Here is a 20,013-nt window from a genome sequence, read left to right as displayed (position 1 = left end):
GCCGAGTTATTACTGAATACAGAATGGTACAACTCAATGCCACCACTGAACTTTGGAGATACTACTTGATACAGAATAGTAGTGTCTGAACAGATACAGAATAGAAGTGACTAAACAGATACAGAATAGTAGTGTCTGAACAGATACAGAAAAGAAGTGTCTGAACAGGTACAGAATAGTAGTGTCTGAACAGATACAGAATAGTAGTGTCTGAACAGATACAGAAAAGAAGTGTCTGAACAGGTACAGAATAGTAGTGTCTGAACGTTTTCCTACATTGCCTTTGGTGGCTATTGACTGTGATCAACATAACCCATTAGTGTGAAAAATAGAGCTATTCAATTTCTGGACTTACATAACTCACACTGAGGAATGTAAACATGGCCCCACACCTGTACTATAAGGAGAATACATTTAGAAGTCGCCATTGTACACCTGCCCTTCAGAGAGACAAAGCCAGATTCTGATACAGATATTACTTGTAAGGAGGTTTATATGCTGTAAGCAAAGAGATCATAAATACTTACCTGCAGCCAAAACAGTCCCTTTAGTAAATATTATCCCGACATTAAACACATTTCTTTATGTCAGCCCTCAATGCTTTTACAAGCCAATCACTTGGTATTCACAAATTCTTCTTTGTTCGGAGAAAAAATCATTTTACACATTGATATTGAACGGCGAATGAATCATCATGATCGTCCTTGGTTGTGAGTTCTACCTCACTGGTACAAATATACTATGTGAGCAAGCTTGGCGTCAGCTTTCAAATTAACCATTACTAAGCTTTTCACCAACCAGGCGAGAATGAAAATGTCGGCGATCACACAACGCCAATCCAATCTATCCATGGATAGTGTTATAGGTGCTTGATTTGTAGGATCATGATCTCCATAGGAGAAACACACTATATAACTAAACGACAATAACAAATGGCACGCACACACGCACACACTGCCGGTCACATGATATAAAAACGTGGAGACAATAACAGTACTCACCCGATCGTCCCCGCTTTCGCTGTCACACTGCAACACAACAAAACAGGTCTCATTAATATTCATTATATGACATTTCAATAAGTGCAAATAAGGATTATGGGAAGCAGCGTGGAGTAGAGAAGACCCAAGTAGTGAGCTGTGGGCTGTCAGCGGTGTGGCTGTCGCGCTCTAGATATATATAGACCACCATTCAAGGCGATGAATTTTTCACAGGGAAGCGTAGAAATCCATAGGCATTACTAGGACTTGTAACCCTACATAGGATTAAAAGTGGAACATATTTCCATGTCGACTTGGCAACAGCAGGTGCTAAATCACTAACCTAGCTGGCGACACTGGTGTTTTTAACGAGGTGTCCACATTTAATGAGCAGCTTGGCAATATACCATTTATAGATTAAAGGTACATTAGGATATCAAGGCTAGTATTAATACCCATTTGTAAGTAGAGCATTAATGAATTATTTTAAATATAGACATTGAAAACTATATCTTAATTTTGAAATTACAATCTCGGTGAACAAGATCTTAATCTGAAATAAATTTTTAAATGCAGTAAATGTTCCATGTTTAAGATGGTTGCACTTTTAAATAGATTTTCTGATGTATATATTATGGAAATGAATATCTAATAATAAACAACTACACCAAGATCCTGCTGAAACTAATTATCTATAAATAGTTTAAGACACAATTAATTCCATGACACTTAATATATGCCCTGTGAAACAGAAAATTTTATTATCATTTCACATAAAGTAGAAATTAAAAATTAAAATAATTATGCCAGTTATTTCAAGTAAAAACAATTTTTTTTAAATCTAACAAAGTTGTACTTTGTTTAATGTAAACAAAATTCTGTAATCTTTGTGAGTGTACCAATATATTATATGTTTCATAATGTAAATGCTACATCACAATAAAACCTGTGTGACCTTGAAGTGAGGTTCCCAAAGCCAGCATCAGATACTGAGTTCCAGCCCTACACATCAGACATAAACCCAACATAGAACATGCAGAGTCATCACACAAGGTATACAAAATTATATTATCTGAAGGAATAAAAACGCCTGCAAATAGCTCTTATTTTATATCCTTGCAAAATCCCATTTATTGTGTTTTTATCTTTTTAAATTGCATCAGTGAAATCCATAGAACTATATCAAGGGAAGATAGGACTGAAAAGCCATTTTATCATGGATGAGGGAGGGAAAGAACTCCCTTCAGAGATATACCACAGCACTGAAGTCTATTCACCTTGGCAATAGTTTTACATAGAGCTGATAACAAAGCATGAAAATAATCTCTCTTGGGTAAAGAGTGATGCCAGGCAGTGTATACAAGGCAATGGTGGTGATAACCTGAGCTTTTCTCTCAAAACACTATTGATTTAGTAGGAAGCATCAGGGTATCTCTACTGTCTCCTCACAGCTAAGATTTCACCTCAAACTCAGGTACTGATATAGTAGGAAGCATCAGGGAACCATGGTCTCCTCACAGCTAAGATTTCACCTCAAACTCGGGTACTGATTTAGTAGGAAGCATCAGGGAACCACAGTCTCCTCACAGCTAAGACTTCACCTCAAACTCGGGTACTGATTTAGTAGGAAGCATCAGGGTATCTCTAAAGTCTCCTCACAGCTAAGACTTCACCTCAAACTCAGGTACTGATATAGTAGGAAGCATCAGGGAACCACGGTCTCCTCACAGCTAAGACTTCACCTCAAACTCGGGTACTGATTTAGTAGGAAGCATCAGGGTATATATGGGCTGTATTGTTGAGAGTGATAGGTTGACAGGGTATATATGGGTCGTATTGTAGAGAGTGATAGGTTGACAGGGTATATATGGGTCGTATTGTAGAGAGTGATATGTTGACAGGGTATATATGGGTTGTTGTATTGAAGAGAGTGATAGGTTGACAGGGTATATATGGGTTGTATTGTAGAGAGTGATAGGTTGACAGGGTATATATGGGTTTTATTGTGGAGAGTGATAGGTTGACAGGGTATATATGGGTCGTATTGTAGAGAGTGATAGGTTGACAGGGTATATATGGGTTGTATTGAGGAGAGTGATAGGTTGACAGGATATATATGGGTTGTTTTGTGGAGAGTGATAGGTTGACAGGGTATATATGGGTTGTATTGTTGAGAGTGATATGTTAACAGGGTATATATGGGTTGTTGTATTGAAGAGAGTGATAGGTTGACAGGGTATATATGGGTTGTATTGTTGAGAGTGATAGGTTGACAGGGTATATATGGGTCGCTGTATTGACCTGCCATGTTTATTGACTTTCCTGTATTATACGTCAGACCTACCTGAGGATAAACAACATCAACACTTGTTCGTACATCAATTTCACACTAGCTCCATGCTCGACAGTGCATGTTTACCCATTCTGATTGTTGCCTGCCTTGATAATGATTGGGATGAAACAACGACAAAAGCCATTACTGATTGGGAATGGTTTTTTGTTCTCCAATACTGAAGAGCTCCTACACAAAGCTTTGCCTCAAAGAAGTGTTTATTTGGTTAGGTATGCAAACACCAGAGTTCCGGATAGCAAGTGAAATCATTAACCAGAAATGTAACATGACTTTGATTAGTAGATGGGGCTAAACGATGAAAAGACTTTACAACTCTGCCGGCAGTAAAACACACACTCCACTATCTCATGATGGCTCATTAACTTGGCTTCTTTTTGATGACTGCACTTTTCATTAATACTTTGTTCTTTGAAAATTTGAAATGTATTCAAGACAAATATGGTCACTGCCATGCTCACTCCAGGTAGCCATAGCAACTGTTCCTGTTGATGTATAACCTCGATTAGGGTAGACATTCTGTACCAAGTGATGAATAGACATGATTGGCCTGAAGTAGAAACTTGGGTATTGGAGCAATTACTAATCAGAAACCTGTTTATTCTGTCAATCCTGTCAATAGAATCTGTTTATAAATTACCAAAGAGCAGTTAAGATAAAGAAATTTGTGAACTGGTTAAAATATGTGTCTCCTTGTCAGATATTCTAATGATCGAAACCATGCATTCATGTTGCCACAGGCTTACTCACAAGTCAGATCCTAATAGTAATCTGAGAAGTCAATATTTGTGCAAGAGTTATGTGTGTGATGTCATCTATTATTTGTGTGAAATGTCATCATATTTTGTGTGAAATCACATTTTGTGTGAAATGTCATTACTTTTTGTGTGAAACGTCATCATATTTTGTGAGCTATAATCCCTTGTTGTGAAGTCAGAAAAAAGATTTAAAGCTATGTTATCATCAAACTTTGTCAAGTCCATACAAATGCTTTGACCATAAAAGGTAAAGCAGCAAAAGCACCTGTCTCAAAAACTCCAATTTGTTTCCTAATATGGAGTGACCATGGTCAAGGGTTGTACTTCAGACCATAGTCAAGGGCTTCTATCAGCTAAGGACCCTTACTCTAAATTTGTCTGTGATGTCTCTCTGGCCCCGACAGCTGAACAGATTTGATATCACAGTAATTGTAATAACACACAAACGTGTGACAAAGCCAGTTTTCTGTACATACAAACAATGGCTGAATACCAAATCGTGCCCTTACAAATCACAGCTATATTGTAAGCTGTCAAACAAAATCGGTCTCTTCAAATGAAATTCCATCTGCTTTTTGACCTCTTGAGTGTGAATATGAGTCTTTACAGAACCAAAGGCTAACGTTCAGTTTGGTTTGAACAAGCTCATCAAACTGCAGGCAGTTTCAGAGCAGTTTAAGTGGCCAGACTCTGGACAATGAAGTCAAGTCTCCTTCAGCTGACAATGTAACCCATTAAGATGAGGAGATGCTCCTAGGCTTTGACACAAGTTGATGACTTGATCAACCCCTACAGTACTCTGGGCATCGGTCAAGTTGAGACTGGGGCACGCTTGACTACACATGCAATGTTGGTGTTGGCTTAATTCACTGGCCTTCACTAACGTTCATCAACAGAGACACATCAGGGTAAAATATTCTGCAACACTGGAGCAGGTGAATAGAGACCAAACACATTAGTTATCGTCTTTCTTCCTCAAGGCAAAACATCAAATCCAAGCAAAGCTGATAATTTCTGCTCCCGGCTAATTCCACATAAGGTAACAGTCCACTATTGATCGAGGTGCAATTATTTCTCTTTGAATTTCCCTTACGGCCTGTATTCCCCGCGTAGCACTAATTTGGGGTAATGTTTAATGAATAAGATATAACACTAAGCAGGATCAGTGTATGGTGTGACACTGTAATAAGTGACTACCATGTTAGTCTATAACAAAGCAGGGTATTGCCACTTACAACCAATGTATAATGCATACCATTACACCAAATATACGCTATACATTCATTTAAGGCAAATCTAGATTTTGAAAGGCCATCATGAGTGTAAAAACATAGGGAAAGACATTATGTGTTTGTGCAATTTCGTCTTCACAATCTTTTCTTACTTAAAAGTGTAATATCCTAATTTTACATTTCGTTCGTAATTGAAAGCAAGAAATTGCTGTTGGTAACAGAGCAGGTTTTGTTCCAATCCATTAACCCAAACTCTACCTTGAATTATCCATTTTCTTCTGTTAATTTGATGGCCTTTTTAGATTAATTGATTTTAAAATGTAATTATGAACTTGATGACAAAACTCAAATGAAACTTCTCTTCTCTAATTAGATTTTCTTGAATCGACTGCAATTTTTTCGTCTATTTAGCTGCAATAGTCGCTGTGTATTGATCCAGAAAAGCACTTGGAGGGATGTTTTTCCTTTACTGTTTCTCTTAGGTCTGCCTTGCTGTTTCTGATGCTAGATCTAAGATCTGTAGTCCTCGGTGACACTTCTCCAACAATCGTCACAGATGATACCAGCCATTAAATGGAGCTCATCAACCATTTGTAGTCGGATTTCTTTTGGAAATAAAACAACTTGTTCCCAATCCAGTAATTAGGTTTTCAGATTGTGGCAACTCCAGTGAAGTATGGTTAATACTTTTGATGCAGATACAGAAATTAAATCGGAAAATTAAAACAAAATGGATATAACCAGCTTCAACATTAACGGATGATAATGCTTTTGAATTCTTTAATTACGAAATTGATATGATGAGTTATTACTGTCAATACTTAATGTGTGTTTTTTTTTCTTAGAATTCCACACTTGTGCATCTGTTCTATCTTTTGAGATGATTCTTTTTTTTTGGTAATATATGTTTCATGTTACTTGATTAAAAAAGTCTGCTAAGGACCATAAGACTTACAGGTACTTATCATCTGAAAGCAATCCTATCTAAAACCTGGGAGAAGTCCTACCTAACACCTGGGAGTAATCCTATCTGACACCTGGGAGTAGTCCTATCTGACACCTGGGAGTAGTCCTACCTTACACCTGGGAGTAGTCCTATCTGACACCTGGGAGTAGTCCTATCTGTTACCTGGGAGTAGTCCTATCTGACACCTGGGAGTAGTCCTACCTAACACCTGGGAGAAGTCCTATCTGACACCTGGGAGTAGTCCTATCTGACACCTGGGAGAAGTCCTACCTGACACCTGGGAGAAGTCCTACCTAACACCTGGGAGTAGTCCTATCTGTTACCTGGGAGTAGTCCTATCTAACTAAGTTGGAGGTCTGATTAAAAATGCATTTTCAAAAATAGAATATTACCACCTCAATATGGTAACTGCATTAAAGGACATGAGATATTTTTCATATGCCACTATCTTGGAACAGGTCCAGGGAGAAAAACAAAAGCTTGACTCCAAATAAGGAGTGAGGTTACATCAGCATCTCATCAACATGGCAACTGTAGTGGCTGGACTTTTTACTGAGCATGGGCTGGATTTAACAAAATCATTATATAGTGACTATACACAGTACTTACTAGGTAGCCCCTGCCTGAACTGGAATGTGAACTTGCCTGAAATGAGAAGAAAAGAACATAAAGGGACTTGTAAACATCCAACACAGCAGGTATCATTTCAGTGTTGGCCGATGCAAGCTTTTGTTTATGTTTTGACTGTTAAATTGCTCCGACTGTTTCCTTAATATTATGACTTATTTTTTAACGTTTATCTCAAACCTAAATCCTTTACTGTATCCAAGTTTTTTTATGGTTACATGTAAATGACTTGGTACATCACCATGAAGTACTATGGTGCCTTATCACCGTACACTAACAGCTGCTCTCGATATTAATTATTTTTACAGGTTTCTTAGTTTGGCTGAATTCTTTGCAGTTTTAAAAATTTTCTTGCCTGATTTTCACTAAAAACATTACTGCATGCTACTTGTGTATATTTGATGAGTTTTTTTTTCTGTTTTTTTTTTATTAATTTTTAATGAAGTCACAGACAATGACACCTCACATTTGTCTACATGTGACAGAATCTGTAATAGGATTCAGATCAACAACGTCCCGATGTTGGAAGATATTAAATGAGATATTCCTAATATTTCATCCTTCACAGTAATGATACAGTATAAACAGTATAGAAGCTGAATAATACACAATTATGCAAAAATAGTGCAGTCTATTTTTGTGAAATATTTTTTCATCAAGTGAATAATGAAACAACAATAATTCTAACCAACAACCGTTAAAGACTACACTTCAATAATTGAAGAACACTGCGTAGAATCTGTCACATCAGTAATGTAAATTCAATATATTTCTCTGTCTAAATGCTTACAAAAGATGTTTCAAACGTAATTGATTGATGAAATGAGTTTGTGCGGAGAAACTATTTATGTGAAGTCAATGACATGTTTATTAGGTTTGTTTAGATCAATATCCTGACTTCACAGCAACTCTGCTCTACCAACTAAAACATACCTTCCTGAAAAGAGGCATAATGGGTCTGCATCGCTCAACTGGTATTCAATGTTCATCAAAAATATAATCAGTATTCATCACAAATACATTAATGCATGCGCTATTTCCATTCGAACAGGGCATATCCAATCAGATTTAACCTATTTTCGCAACAATCATCTCCTAAAGCTCAACTCTAAACACTGGCATTTAAGAACTGGATTCTAGGTAAATGTCTTTTTTTTTCTTGAAATGTGACAGGTTTTGACCTAGAAATACCTTTTCATGAAATCTCCTACCACCAGGACTTCTGGTTTATCAAAAGCAGTCTTTCACAGGTTTTGACCCCTGAGACCTTGAATATGGGTCAAGGTCATTTCTTATGGTGAATATGTCAGACTTCATCCTAGGAAAACCTATCAGCCAAATTCCATGCTTCTACACCTTTTGGTTAGTCAAATGAAATTGTTTAAAGATTTTGACCCCTGTGACTTTGAATAAGGGTCAAGGTCATTTCTATTCACAAACTTTGTTTGGCTTCATCCCAGCAACCCACTAGCGAAATACCATGACCATTGGTCTGTTGATATTGAGAAGAAGCGTTTTAATGGAAATATTGACACTGGATGTTTGGATATGCACCACGGCATAAGCTCATTTGACCCATCAGGCCAGGCGAGCTAAAATATAAGTGAAATTTCAACTTTAAAATACAATAGCCACATGACATTTGGACCTAGGACTGATGCTGTCTTATAGGATAAGTGTAACTACAGACAATAGCAGACTTACATCACTAAGCACGTCCTGTGAGGTGTGATCTGGACCATTGAGGTTGTGGTCAAGTACCTCTGTCTGATCACTTCGTGGACTGCCCAATGGTTCCTCAAATGGGTTGCCAGGTAATGTTGGAGAGTGTGGATTGATTTTCTGGAAAGACAAAAACAAGTAATTCCTGTTAGAAATGAAAGAAATCAGATATACAGGGGATGTGGTAAACAGCATTTCTTTTCCGTTGACTTTCCTGTAGTCTGTGCCTTCATCATTTGCGATTTTTCTAAAAAATATATTGCGGTATATAGCACATATATAAATCTGAAAAAAGATGAGAAAACACCTTTTAGCTGAAGGTTTAGGTCTATATCATGACATAACAATACCAAATAAGGTGAAAGATGGCCCAACATATTGTGCAGTTCAACAATTTATACTACAAATGATAAGTTACCAGACTTTTTTGCTTTTAAATTTCTCTTATCAAGATGGGATTAGGGAATGAAAAGTAAGAACAGTTATAGGACAAATGGCTTTATAAAAGCTGTCTTGATTGTCTGTGAATGTCCCTAAGCACAATAGCTCGGTAACGAAGGTTATGGAGCACATTTTCTAGCCTATGACGGCATAATTTGCCAACTAGGCATACAACAAAATGTCTCTCGATAGCAGAAAACGTCATAAAAAATGGTGGAAAGGAAGACGTAAACTTGCAATCTATAAAATGTGTTTTGAGCACAGTCTGATAATGACTCAAGGGAGATATTATTAACCACTAAACTCGGCACTAAAAGCTGTTCCCATTTAATGTGTTTCTATATTCCCAGAAAGTGCTAGTCCCTGGTGTCTACTCTAGCAGGCTCTATCTCGGCAATCCCACATACAACACGCTCCCCGGACGACCTAGGGTTAAAACAATTGGTGACATCTTAGTATTTGTTTTTTAGGAGCGCACTATCCAATAGAATCGATTACAAACTCAGCCAAAGTGGATTACCACTCCTCAGAGTCGAGGAAATGTCACAACCAATTTTCCATTTGGATATCGTCGTCCAAGCTAATGTGACGATAGTTGTGTCAATCACCTTGACTATGAAAAATCACCTCATAGACACACCAAGCTGCAGATGGCCCTATGCAAACCAAATATCATTTTTACAGTAATGACAATTTAGTGTCTTTCCTGAAGAGGCATGAACACCTTGAGTGAAATGTTTCTGAAAAGGTCAAAGGAAAGGTATGTTCATTTGTCATTGTTTGGAAAAATGATTAAAAGGAAATAAGATACTAGCTCAATTACCCGAAGGTGATTAAAACTTAGATCTACTTCAGCAATTAAAACCTGCTTAACAAGTAACAATGACATTATGTATAATGATAGAAATGTCAAGTGTATGAGTGTACTCTACCAACTCCACATTGAAGGCACACTTTTGTACTTTTAACAGTACTTATGTTCTTCGGGATGCTGGACCTACAGGAGGACACTGTCACTGATACATAGTTGATCTTTTAAGAGTACAGGACCTAAGGGATGGCAAAGTGACACCAGACAATTCAGAGATAATGAGAAATTTTAGAGTTACTGGATCTACAGCTGCACCAATGGCTTATAGAGGCTCTTAAAACCGTTTAGCGCTGGGTAACCAGGTAAAAGTGAGTCAGGAAGTTAGAATCCTTATGGGTAACCAGGAAGTTAGAATCCTTATAGGTAACCAGGAAGTTAGAAACCTTATGGGTAACCAGGAAGTTAGAAACCTTATGGGTATCCAGAAGTTAGAAACCTTATGGGTAACCAGGAAGTTTGAAACCTTATGGGTAACCAGGTAGTTAGAATCCTTATGGGTAACCAGGAAGTTTGAATCCTTATGGGTAACCAGGAAGTTAGAAACCTTCTGTGTAACTAGGAAGTAAGAAACATTATGGGTAGCTAGGAACTTATGGGTAACCAGGAAGTAAGAAACATTATGGGTAGCTAGGAAGTTATAAATCTTACTGGATAACCAGAAAATAGGAAGTCAGGAAGTGATTATTTCTTGCTATTTTTTTTTTATACTTCACACTGTGTGTTTCATCATTTAGAAGATTTCACCAATCTGACATTAAATATCTTTAAAGACTTGAAACATTTTCTTAACAACTTGTATTTCATTTTTGTCACACCAGTAAGGAAACTTTGTTCACTTGTTATGTCAATCAAAAATTTCCCTCAAGTCAGTTTCCATGATGTATGTAACTAACAGTACCAATTGATTTCATCACACCAAGCCTTGTCAAGGACAGCTTGCCTCTACACCAACAATCATCCATCATGAAAACGGCTATTTTCATTTGATGTACAAGAATGTATTTGCACAAATCATGGTATCAGCTGTACAATTTTTCCTACATTTTGGAGAAAATGATACACTGCCTATGGCATCTGAATTTTTTTTACTGTGGCATGTAATTTTCTATCGACATCTTTAATGCCATTGTACAGCTTTCATTATGTGCTGCATATATTGGGAGAAAATGAGTAGGTTTTGAGAAAGCTCTGACCCCAATTGAGTTCATTGGGAGGTGGAAGCTGTAGTTAACTAGTTATACATGTGAATATAAAGGCTAGATGACTGTAATTAGAGGGTTAACTAGCGCCACTAATGACAGCCATCAGCACAACAAAGACGGGGATAAGACGGCTCTTCCATGTAGAGTACAGTTTTGCCCTCGGCATATCGTCCCCGAGCTCCCAGTCGCAAAACCCGCATGTGTCAGCAGCGCTCACAAACACCATCACACGACAACATGTCTTCTGTTAGCTAATTTATTTTTCAATATAGATTTTTTTTCTCCTTAAAATCCAATTTTGAAATGATCATCTCTTTTGTTTTTATTCCACCATTACTATGGTTCCAGTGTACTGTGTTATGTATGGAATGAGATTACGTAAGTACAGCTTGATTCTCTGCCATTTCACAATGTAGGCACCACCACCTCCTCTTCCTATCATAGATAACAGGTAACAATCATTGCTCAGGTATACCCTTTCACACCTGGACTGATGACCACTTTAAATTTAATCAAATTTCAAATTATATCATATCTAACAAAGATGTATGTATCCTAAGCATGCAGTGTTTATGGATGTCTGTTCTTCGAGTGAATTTTGATTCTTTAACCCTGACCATGGACCAGAAAACTGAGGTAGGGTACTCATCTACTATGGTAGAAACAAAAATCTCTATATGAGTTGATAATATCTTCCGTACACAATCTTTTTACAACAGGTGATTACACAAGTAATTGATTACTAATTAATTAGAACTTCCCAGTTATCTTTATCCTTCAGATTTCTAAAACTTTGTGTTTTGGAATAAAAATCAACAAAGCCGTGCAAATAGCTGTAATTAAATACTACACCTATGTACTATCTCTGATGGTTGACTGCACTGCATGGAAACTAAACTGTGATAGAAATCCCCACAACCAGTATGACATCTACAAAATCCTATATAACACTTGGTTTACAGGCACAGCCCACTGGTAACCTCTCCACAAATATATACCTAATTCATCCCTTTTATCACTTTAATTTCCCAAGCTCAAATTTCCTGTAATGCATTTTTGATGGGAGAACATCGCATTATGTAATCTCCAACAAGATTATGGGTATATACATAGTGACATCTGCCTAGAATCAATACCTCGTCTCTGTTCAGGGCTGCTTTTATTTCCACAAATACTCAAATTCTCTAGCTGTTTTTTGATATTCTACACCTCCAATTCCATCCAATCTATTGCATTTATATTGTTGTGTAAGCCATTACTCTTTTGACAATTCCATGTCTATCCATCTTTTGTCTGGCCTTAACGTCTCTTGGTTTTTACAATACTTCTTCCACCTATAACCATATAAGGAATATATTGGTTTTATGCCAATCAACTGTGACATTCAATTGTCTAGTTATTTGTTTTCATCATGACCTTTGTGCATAAAACATTCATCTGCCCTTTGTTTTTTTTATGTATTTTATTGTATTTTACATGCCTATATGTAGTTGTGTAATGCATTTTTGTCCCATGACTCTTGTCTGTCCTCTTGAAAAATAATCTTTTTCTGTGTTTATGACCCTTGTCAGTTTTCTGTGAACACATCCTTTAGCTTTGTTCATGAACTTTGTCTTCTGTGTATCACCTTCATCTGCAAACATGAGCATCTATGTTCTCTGTAAATATGACCTTTATCTTTGTTCTTGACCTTTATCAGTCCTCTGTGAACATTTCATTTATCTGTCCTTTGCTGACATCACCTTTGGCCTCTGTTAACATGACCATGACCTTTGTCCTCTGTACAAACAACCTTTTTCTGTCCTCTGTCAACTCTTTGTACATGACCTTCACCTATAAACCGCATTTCTTTGTTGTTTGATGGCAGTGAACTATATTTGTATGCTGATGTTGTGTGACGGCAGTGAGCTATACTTGTATGCTGATGTTGTGTGACGGCAGTGAGCTATACTTGTATGCTGATATTGTGTGACGGCAGTGAGCTATACTTGTATGCTGATGTTGTGTGACGGCAGTGAGCTATACTTGTATGCTGATGTTGTGTGACGGCAGTGAGCTATACTTGTATGCTGATGTTGTGTGACGGCAGTGAGCTATACTTGTATGCTGATGTTGTGTGACGGCAGTGAGCTATACTTGTATGCTGATGTTGTGTGACGGCAGTGAGCTATACTTGTATGCTGATGTTGTGTGACGGCAGTGAGCTATACTTGTATGCTGATGTTGTGTGACGGCAGTGAGCTATACTTGTATGCTGATGTTGTGTGACGGCAGTGAGCTATACTTGTATGCTGATGTTGTGTGAGGTCAGTGGACTATACTTGTATGCTGATGTTGTGTGAGGTCAGTGGACTATACTTGTATGCTGATGTTGTGTGAGGTCAGTGGACTATACTTGTATGCTGATGTTGTGAGGTCAGTGGACTATACTTGTATGCTGATGTTGTGTGAGGTCAGTGGACTATACTTGTATGCTGATGTTGTGTGACGGCAGTGAGCTATACTTGTATGCTGATGTTGTGTGACGGCAGTGAGCTATACTTGTATGCTGATGTTGTGTGACGGCAGTGAGCTATACTTGTATGCTGATAGCGTACAAACTTTGTATTGAACCTATATATGTATGTATGAATAATTCTTCTCATTCTACTGCTTGTTTATAAAACTATGTCATGTTTATTGGCAGTCTGAAAATTTTAGACCACCCCCAGATTTAGAAAGCCATTTCCTTGTCTATGTCATTAATGTTTGGCTGTTCCAGAAGGACATCATTCCACCTGTCAAATTATGCCAATGTCTTGCAATTATCATATTTCTAACTCGTATCTGAATGGATTTCCATTAGACTGGATGAAGATATTTTTTCCAACAATCTTCCAAACTACAATCAACTTATCAAATGTACCAATCACAGGCTAAATCAGCTTGTTAATATATCACCATGGATACCATAACAAGCATGAATAAGGTCATTAAGTTCTTAACATCAGAAATCTGACAAAGCCATGAATGACTGAATCCGTTATCTCTGTTTTGTCATGGATACAAATCATCCTGTCCATAAATGGAGCCATCTTTGTATCTGGTAGAAATGCAATGTAGCATTTCACTGATCAATTGCAGCAATAAATCAGATCAACAGCTCGAACAATTCATCCAACTCAATCTCCATCACCAATGTGTGGTCAACTCACACAAAGGCCAAAGCTTGCCTCCAGAAGCAAAGCTGTCATTGTAAAGTCAGTTCACACACAGGTCTAGGCTAGGCCAGGAAACCAGGCTTCCAATGTTCAAAAGCTCAAGGGTTCACCTGGAAGCAAAGCTGCCATTGTGTTGTCAATTAATACACTGGCCTAAGTTAATCCAGTATGTCAGGCTTCTATCACATGGTCACACACAGACCTTTATGGTTTGGCTAGGAAGCACAGACTACCACTAGGGCCACGAAGCACGGCCTACCATTAAGGCCACGAAGCACTGACTACCATAACGGCCACGAAGCACTGACTACCATAAGGGTCAGGAAGCATGGACTACCATTAGGACCACGAAACATGGACTACCATTAGGGCCATGAAACATGGACTACCATAAGGGCCAGAAAGCACGGACTACCATTAGGGGCAGAAAGCATGGACTACCATTAGGGCCATGAAGCACAGACTAACATAAGGACCGGGAAGCACAGACTACCATTAAGGCCAGGAAGCACGGACTACCATTAGGGCCACAAAACAGGGACTACCATTAGGGCCAGGAAGCACGGACTACCATTAGGGCCACAAAACAGGGACTACCATTAGGGCCAGGAAGCACGGACTACCATTAGGGCCAGGAAGCACGGACTACCATTAGGGCCACAAAACAGGGACTACCATTAGGGCCAGGAAGCACGGACTACCATTAGGGCCAGGAAGCACAGACTACCATTAGGGCCAGGAAGCACGGACTACCATTAGGGCCAGGAAGCACGGACTACCATTAGGGCCACGAAACAGGGACTATCATTAGGGCCAGGAAGCACGGACTACCATTAGGGCCAGGAAGCACGGACTACCATTAGGGCCACAAAACAGGGACTACCATTAGGGCCACAAAACAGGGACTACCATTAGGGCCAGGAAGCACGGACTACCATAGGGCCAGGAAGCACGGACTACCATTAGGGCCACAAAACAGGGACTACCATTAGGGCCAGGAAGCACGGACTACCATTAGGGCCACAAAACAGGGACTACCATTAGGGCCAGGAAGCACGGACTACCATTAGGGCCAGGAAGCACGGACTACCATTAGGGCCACAAAACAGGGACTACCATTAGGGCCACAAAACAGGGACTACCATTAGGGCCAGAAAGCACGGACTACCATAGGGCCAGGAAGCACGGACTACCATTAGGGCCACAAAACAGGGACTACCATTAGGGCCAGGAAGCACGGACTACCATTAGGGCCACGAAACAGGGACTACCATTAGGGCCAGGAAGCATGGACTACCATTAGGGCCACAAAACAGGGACTACCATTAGGGCCAGGAAGCACGGACTACCATTAGGGCCAGGAAGCAGGAGATCATCTCTTCCTGTAGGTTTCTATCAGGGATGGATCGTTCAATACAAAAGGTTGACCTTGAAAACAGTTTGTAAATCTGATCCCGTTAGTGTCATTATTAGCACAGCACAATGGCCCAAAACATTTTAGATAGGCGACTCCATCATCAGCAGCTAAAATATTGATTCAGAAATAGTGTCATGTTTCATGTTTGTTCAGACAGAATTGACAACTGCAGTGAAAGCCATGGCAAATAATCCTACCTGAAAGACCTCATTAGAACTATCACCTAGGACAGGTGATAACACCTGAAACTCCACACACAACACCAGGCAATAACATTGTAAAGCAGGACTCAAAATGTTACTTTACTCCTAACTGCTCCATCTAATTTGCATGACCATTCATCAAGTTGTTAACCTTATGTGAATTATAGAAAGCATAGTATTCACCCTGCAGGATGAAAAAGGAATTCTGTTGAATCCAGCACATTGTAACTTCATTTTAAAAGGCGTCTTGGTTCAATTTACAAGGTGTGCTGATTCCCTTTACATGTTGTTGATCCCTTTTACAAGCTGTAGATCCCTTTTACAAGCTGTAGTAGATCCCTTTTACAAGCTGTAGTAGATCCCTTGTACAAGCTGTAATAGATCCCTTTTACAAGCTGTAGTAGATCCCTTTTACAAGCTGTAGTAGATTCCTTTTACAAGCTGTAGTAGATCCTCTTTTCCAAGCTGTAGTAGATCCCTTTTACAAGCTGTAATAGATCCCTTTTACAAGCTGTAGTAGATCCCTTTTACAAGCTGTAATAGATCCCTTGTACAAGCTGTAATAGATCCCTTTTACAAGCTGTAGTAGATCCCTTTTACAAGCTGTAGATTCCTTTTACAAGCTGTAGTAGATCCCTTTTACAAGCTGTCGTAGATCCCTTTTACAAGCTGTAATAGATCCCTTTTACGAGCTGTAGATTCCTTTTACAAGCTGTAGTAGATCCCTTTTACAAGCTGTAGTAGATCCCTTTTACAAGCTGTAATAGATCCCTTTTACAAGCTGTAGATCCTATTTACAAGCTGTAGTAGATCCCTTTTACAAGCTGTAGTAGATCCCTTTTACAAGCTGTAATAGATTCCTTTTACAAGCTGTAGTAGATCCCTTTTACAAGCTGTAGTAGATCCCTTTTACAAGCTGTAGTAGATTCCTTTTACAAGCTGTAATAGATCCCTTTTACAAGCTGTAGTAGATCCCTTTTACAAGCTGTAATAGATCCCTTTTACAAGCTGTAATAGATCCCTTTTACAAGCTGTAGTAGATTCCTTTTACAAGCTGTAATAGATTCCTTTTACAATCTGTAGTAGATTCCTTTTACAAGCTGTAGTAGATCCCTTTTACAATCTTTAGATCCCTTTTACTTTTACAAGCTGTAGTAGATCCCTTTTACAATCTTTAGATCCCTTTTACAAGCTGTAGTAGATCCCTTTTACAAGCTGTAATAGATCCCTTTTACAAGCTGTAGTAGATCCCTTTTACAAGCTGTAGATCCTATTTACAAGCTGTAGTAGATCCCTTTTACAAGCTGTAGTAGATCCCTTTTACAAGCTGTAATAGATCCCTTTTACAATCTGTAGATCCCTTTTACAAGCTGTAGTAGATCCCTTTTACAAGCTGTAATAGATCCCTTTTACAAGCTGTAGTAGATTCCTTTTACAAGCTGTAATAGATTCCTTTTACAATCTGTAGTAGATTCCTTTTACAAGCTGTAGTAGATCCCTTTTACAATCTTTAGATCCCTTTTACAAGCTGTAGTAGATCCCTTTTACAATCTTTAGATCCCTTTTACAAGCTGTAGTAGATCCCTTTTACAAGCTGTAGATCCCTTTTACAAGCTGTAATAGATCCCTTTTACAAGCTGTAGATCCCTTTTAAAAGCTGTAGTAGATCCCTTTTATAATCTGTAGTAGATTCCTTTTACAAGCTGTAGATCCCTTTTACAAGCTGTAGTAGATCCCTTTTACAAGCTGTAGTAGATCCCTTTTACAAGCTGTAATAGATCCCTTTTACAAGCTGTAGTAGATCCCTTTTACAAGCTGTAATAGATCCCTTTTACAAGCTGTAGTAGATCCCTTTTACAAGCTGTAGTAGATCCCTTTTACAAGCTGTAGTAGATCCCTTTTACAAGCTGTAGTAGATCCCTTTTACAAGCTGTAGTAGTAGGTGGCATGTCTCCCTATATATAGCGGGGTAAAGCACGCTCCTTTACATAAACAGCCATGTTTATTAATGTAACACAGCATTTCAGGAGTATTTGTGGACATCTCATGCATTTTCATGTTTTGGGGCTTTTTTTCCTGGTTACTGACAAATTGCTCTTCCCAATCCTTCATGGTGGTTTGAGTTTTGCAGACAGCTGGGAATCAAACTAGTCTGTACCAACATGGTTATATCCTTGGGAAGACACTTAACTTTAATTGGTATGGATGTGATGTTAAGGGCCTCCAGTATGTTATTCAGTAAGGAAGCCACCAGTTAGTAAAAGGATAACCTGCTCAAAAGGCCAATCATATCAACTACCTTATATGGTCACAATCATATCATCTACCTTATATGGTCACAATCACATTATCTACTTTATATGGTCACAATCATATTATCTACACTATTCTAGCAAGTGACTTAATTTATATTAAAAAAATGTTTATCATTTAACATCACATTGGCAATGATAACATAGGATTTGTTGACTTTTTACTGGCCATGGCAGGAAAGGTCAAAGGTCAACCATTATGCATTATTAATTGCCATGTTCCAAAGAGTGGAAAATAGGAGCTAGTATTTCAGTGTGGCAGGTTGTTTTTCTCTCTGAGCACCTCTGATCAATAAACTGGAGAAAAGTACATCTCTTAATTAAGTCTCCTACAAAGACCCTAACAGGCAAAAGCGGCAAAGTGGTAATTTCAGCAGATTAACATGTCAAGTTCTATACAATTTTCAAGTCCTATACATTTGCTGGATTGCAAAAAAAAAAAAAAAAATCCAAAAAATGAAAAAATAAATAATAAAGATGATGATGAGTACTTTTAAAGGTGATAATTGGTTTCTCAGATAGAAACCCTAAAACACAAAGCTTCATTTTTCATTCATCAGTACTACATATTTACCCTTTTCCCAGCACACATTTTTTTTTTTTATTAAGTTTTTTTTCTTCAGTTTTTCTGATCTAATAGTCATTTTTTCATTTGATACTCCATCCCTTTTCCAGATTAAAAAGAAAAGGGCAATAGGTTATCATTTGTCACACTATGCAGATTTTAGAGAAAGAGATAATGCTAAACTCTATGGAAACAATGATAGAAATCTGCCAACTGTATACATTCTACCCCAAGGGCCAACTCCATTAACATCCAACTCACACAGGGCCAGCAAAACCATTTTATTGAGGCCGATATTTATTTCTCTAGTGTCTAGAGAATGAAGTGATAAGACTGCCTGCCAGTGATCTCTGTTCTCTTATCCAGGTGAAGCAGCTGTTGTTAAAGGGCTGGTGCCACCATCAGTAGAGATCACCACTGAATGTTAGTTTGCTATGTGAGAACACAAGTTAACTACTGGTCCCTTAGTCTCATTATCACCTTCATAGTCTCTATAGAAAATATCATGCTAATACAATCTGTTATGAACAATTCTCACAAATTTATCTATAACATACAGTAACATAGAAGAGTTCAAAAAAGTTCCTTAACTCTTTTGGAAGACAAGGGAAGAAACTCGATTTGTGAAAGGCCTGAGACCAGAGTGGTCAGTACAAATCAGCCCCACTGGGGTTACGTGTCTGGTGAGGTCTGAAGGGCCATATAATCTACCAGGACTACCATTTATCACCAGCCATCAAAGGATCACACCAACAAATCTACCCTACTACAAATCAGGTTCCTACAAGTGTTTGCTTTTAACTGCCCCTATAGGTGTGAATCTTTTCATGCCAAACAATATATCAACACAGACATTTATATACATAACTCTTCACTGAACAAGCCTGCCAAACTTCAAATGACAAAAGACTGTGTTTTATATGATTTAAGAAAGTTAGTATTCAAAAGACTTTTCAGATGTAATAACGTGTTAAGTGGCAGAATTTTTTTATCTCCAACTTAACCTGATGTAACTGGTGTAGTTTCATTTTGATTAAAAGCATACACGAGTAGGAACAAAGACTGCTCCTCTAACTGACTAATGATATACTTGGATATTTAACTGAGTGGTTCACCTTGTCACCAGGTCAATATTATTCAAAAAATTTTACAAGGGGCATAGTGAT

At 38.2% G+C, this 20,013-nt stretch overlaps 1 protein-coding gene across 3 annotated transcripts in view; it reads right to left on the bottom strand.

Annotated features, from left to right (window-relative positions):
• Nucleotides 1–20,013, bottom strand: part of LOC132555412 (autism susceptibility gene 2 protein-like) — a 229,548-nt gene that overhangs the window by 70,670 nt on the left and 138,865 nt on the right. For all 3 annotated transcript variants that reach the window (XM_060219762.1, XM_060219763.1, XM_060219764.1), the window contains exons 3-5: nucleotides 8,619–8,756; nucleotides 6,897–6,932; nucleotides 1,002–1,028 (exon numbers count right to left, since the gene is read on the bottom strand). In XM_060219762.1, the coding sequence (XP_060075745.1) occupies nucleotides 1,002–1,028; nucleotides 6,897–6,932; nucleotides 8,619–8,756 (201 nt within the window). The remainder of the gene's footprint in view (nucleotides 1–1,001; nucleotides 1,029–6,896; nucleotides 6,933–8,618; nucleotides 8,757–20,013) is intronic.

The sequence above is a fragment of the Ylistrum balloti genome, unplaced genomic scaffold, assembly GCF_031769215.1.
Source record: "Ylistrum balloti isolate Yb309-2 unplaced genomic scaffold, AGI_CSIRO_Ybal_v1 Utg370484, whole genome shotgun sequence".
Taxonomy (NCBI): domain Eukaryota; kingdom Metazoa; phylum Mollusca; class Bivalvia; order Pectinida; family Pectinidae; genus Ylistrum; species Ylistrum balloti.
Note: the sequence above shows the minus strand (reverse complement) of the source record. Positions and strands in the feature narration are given on the sequence as shown.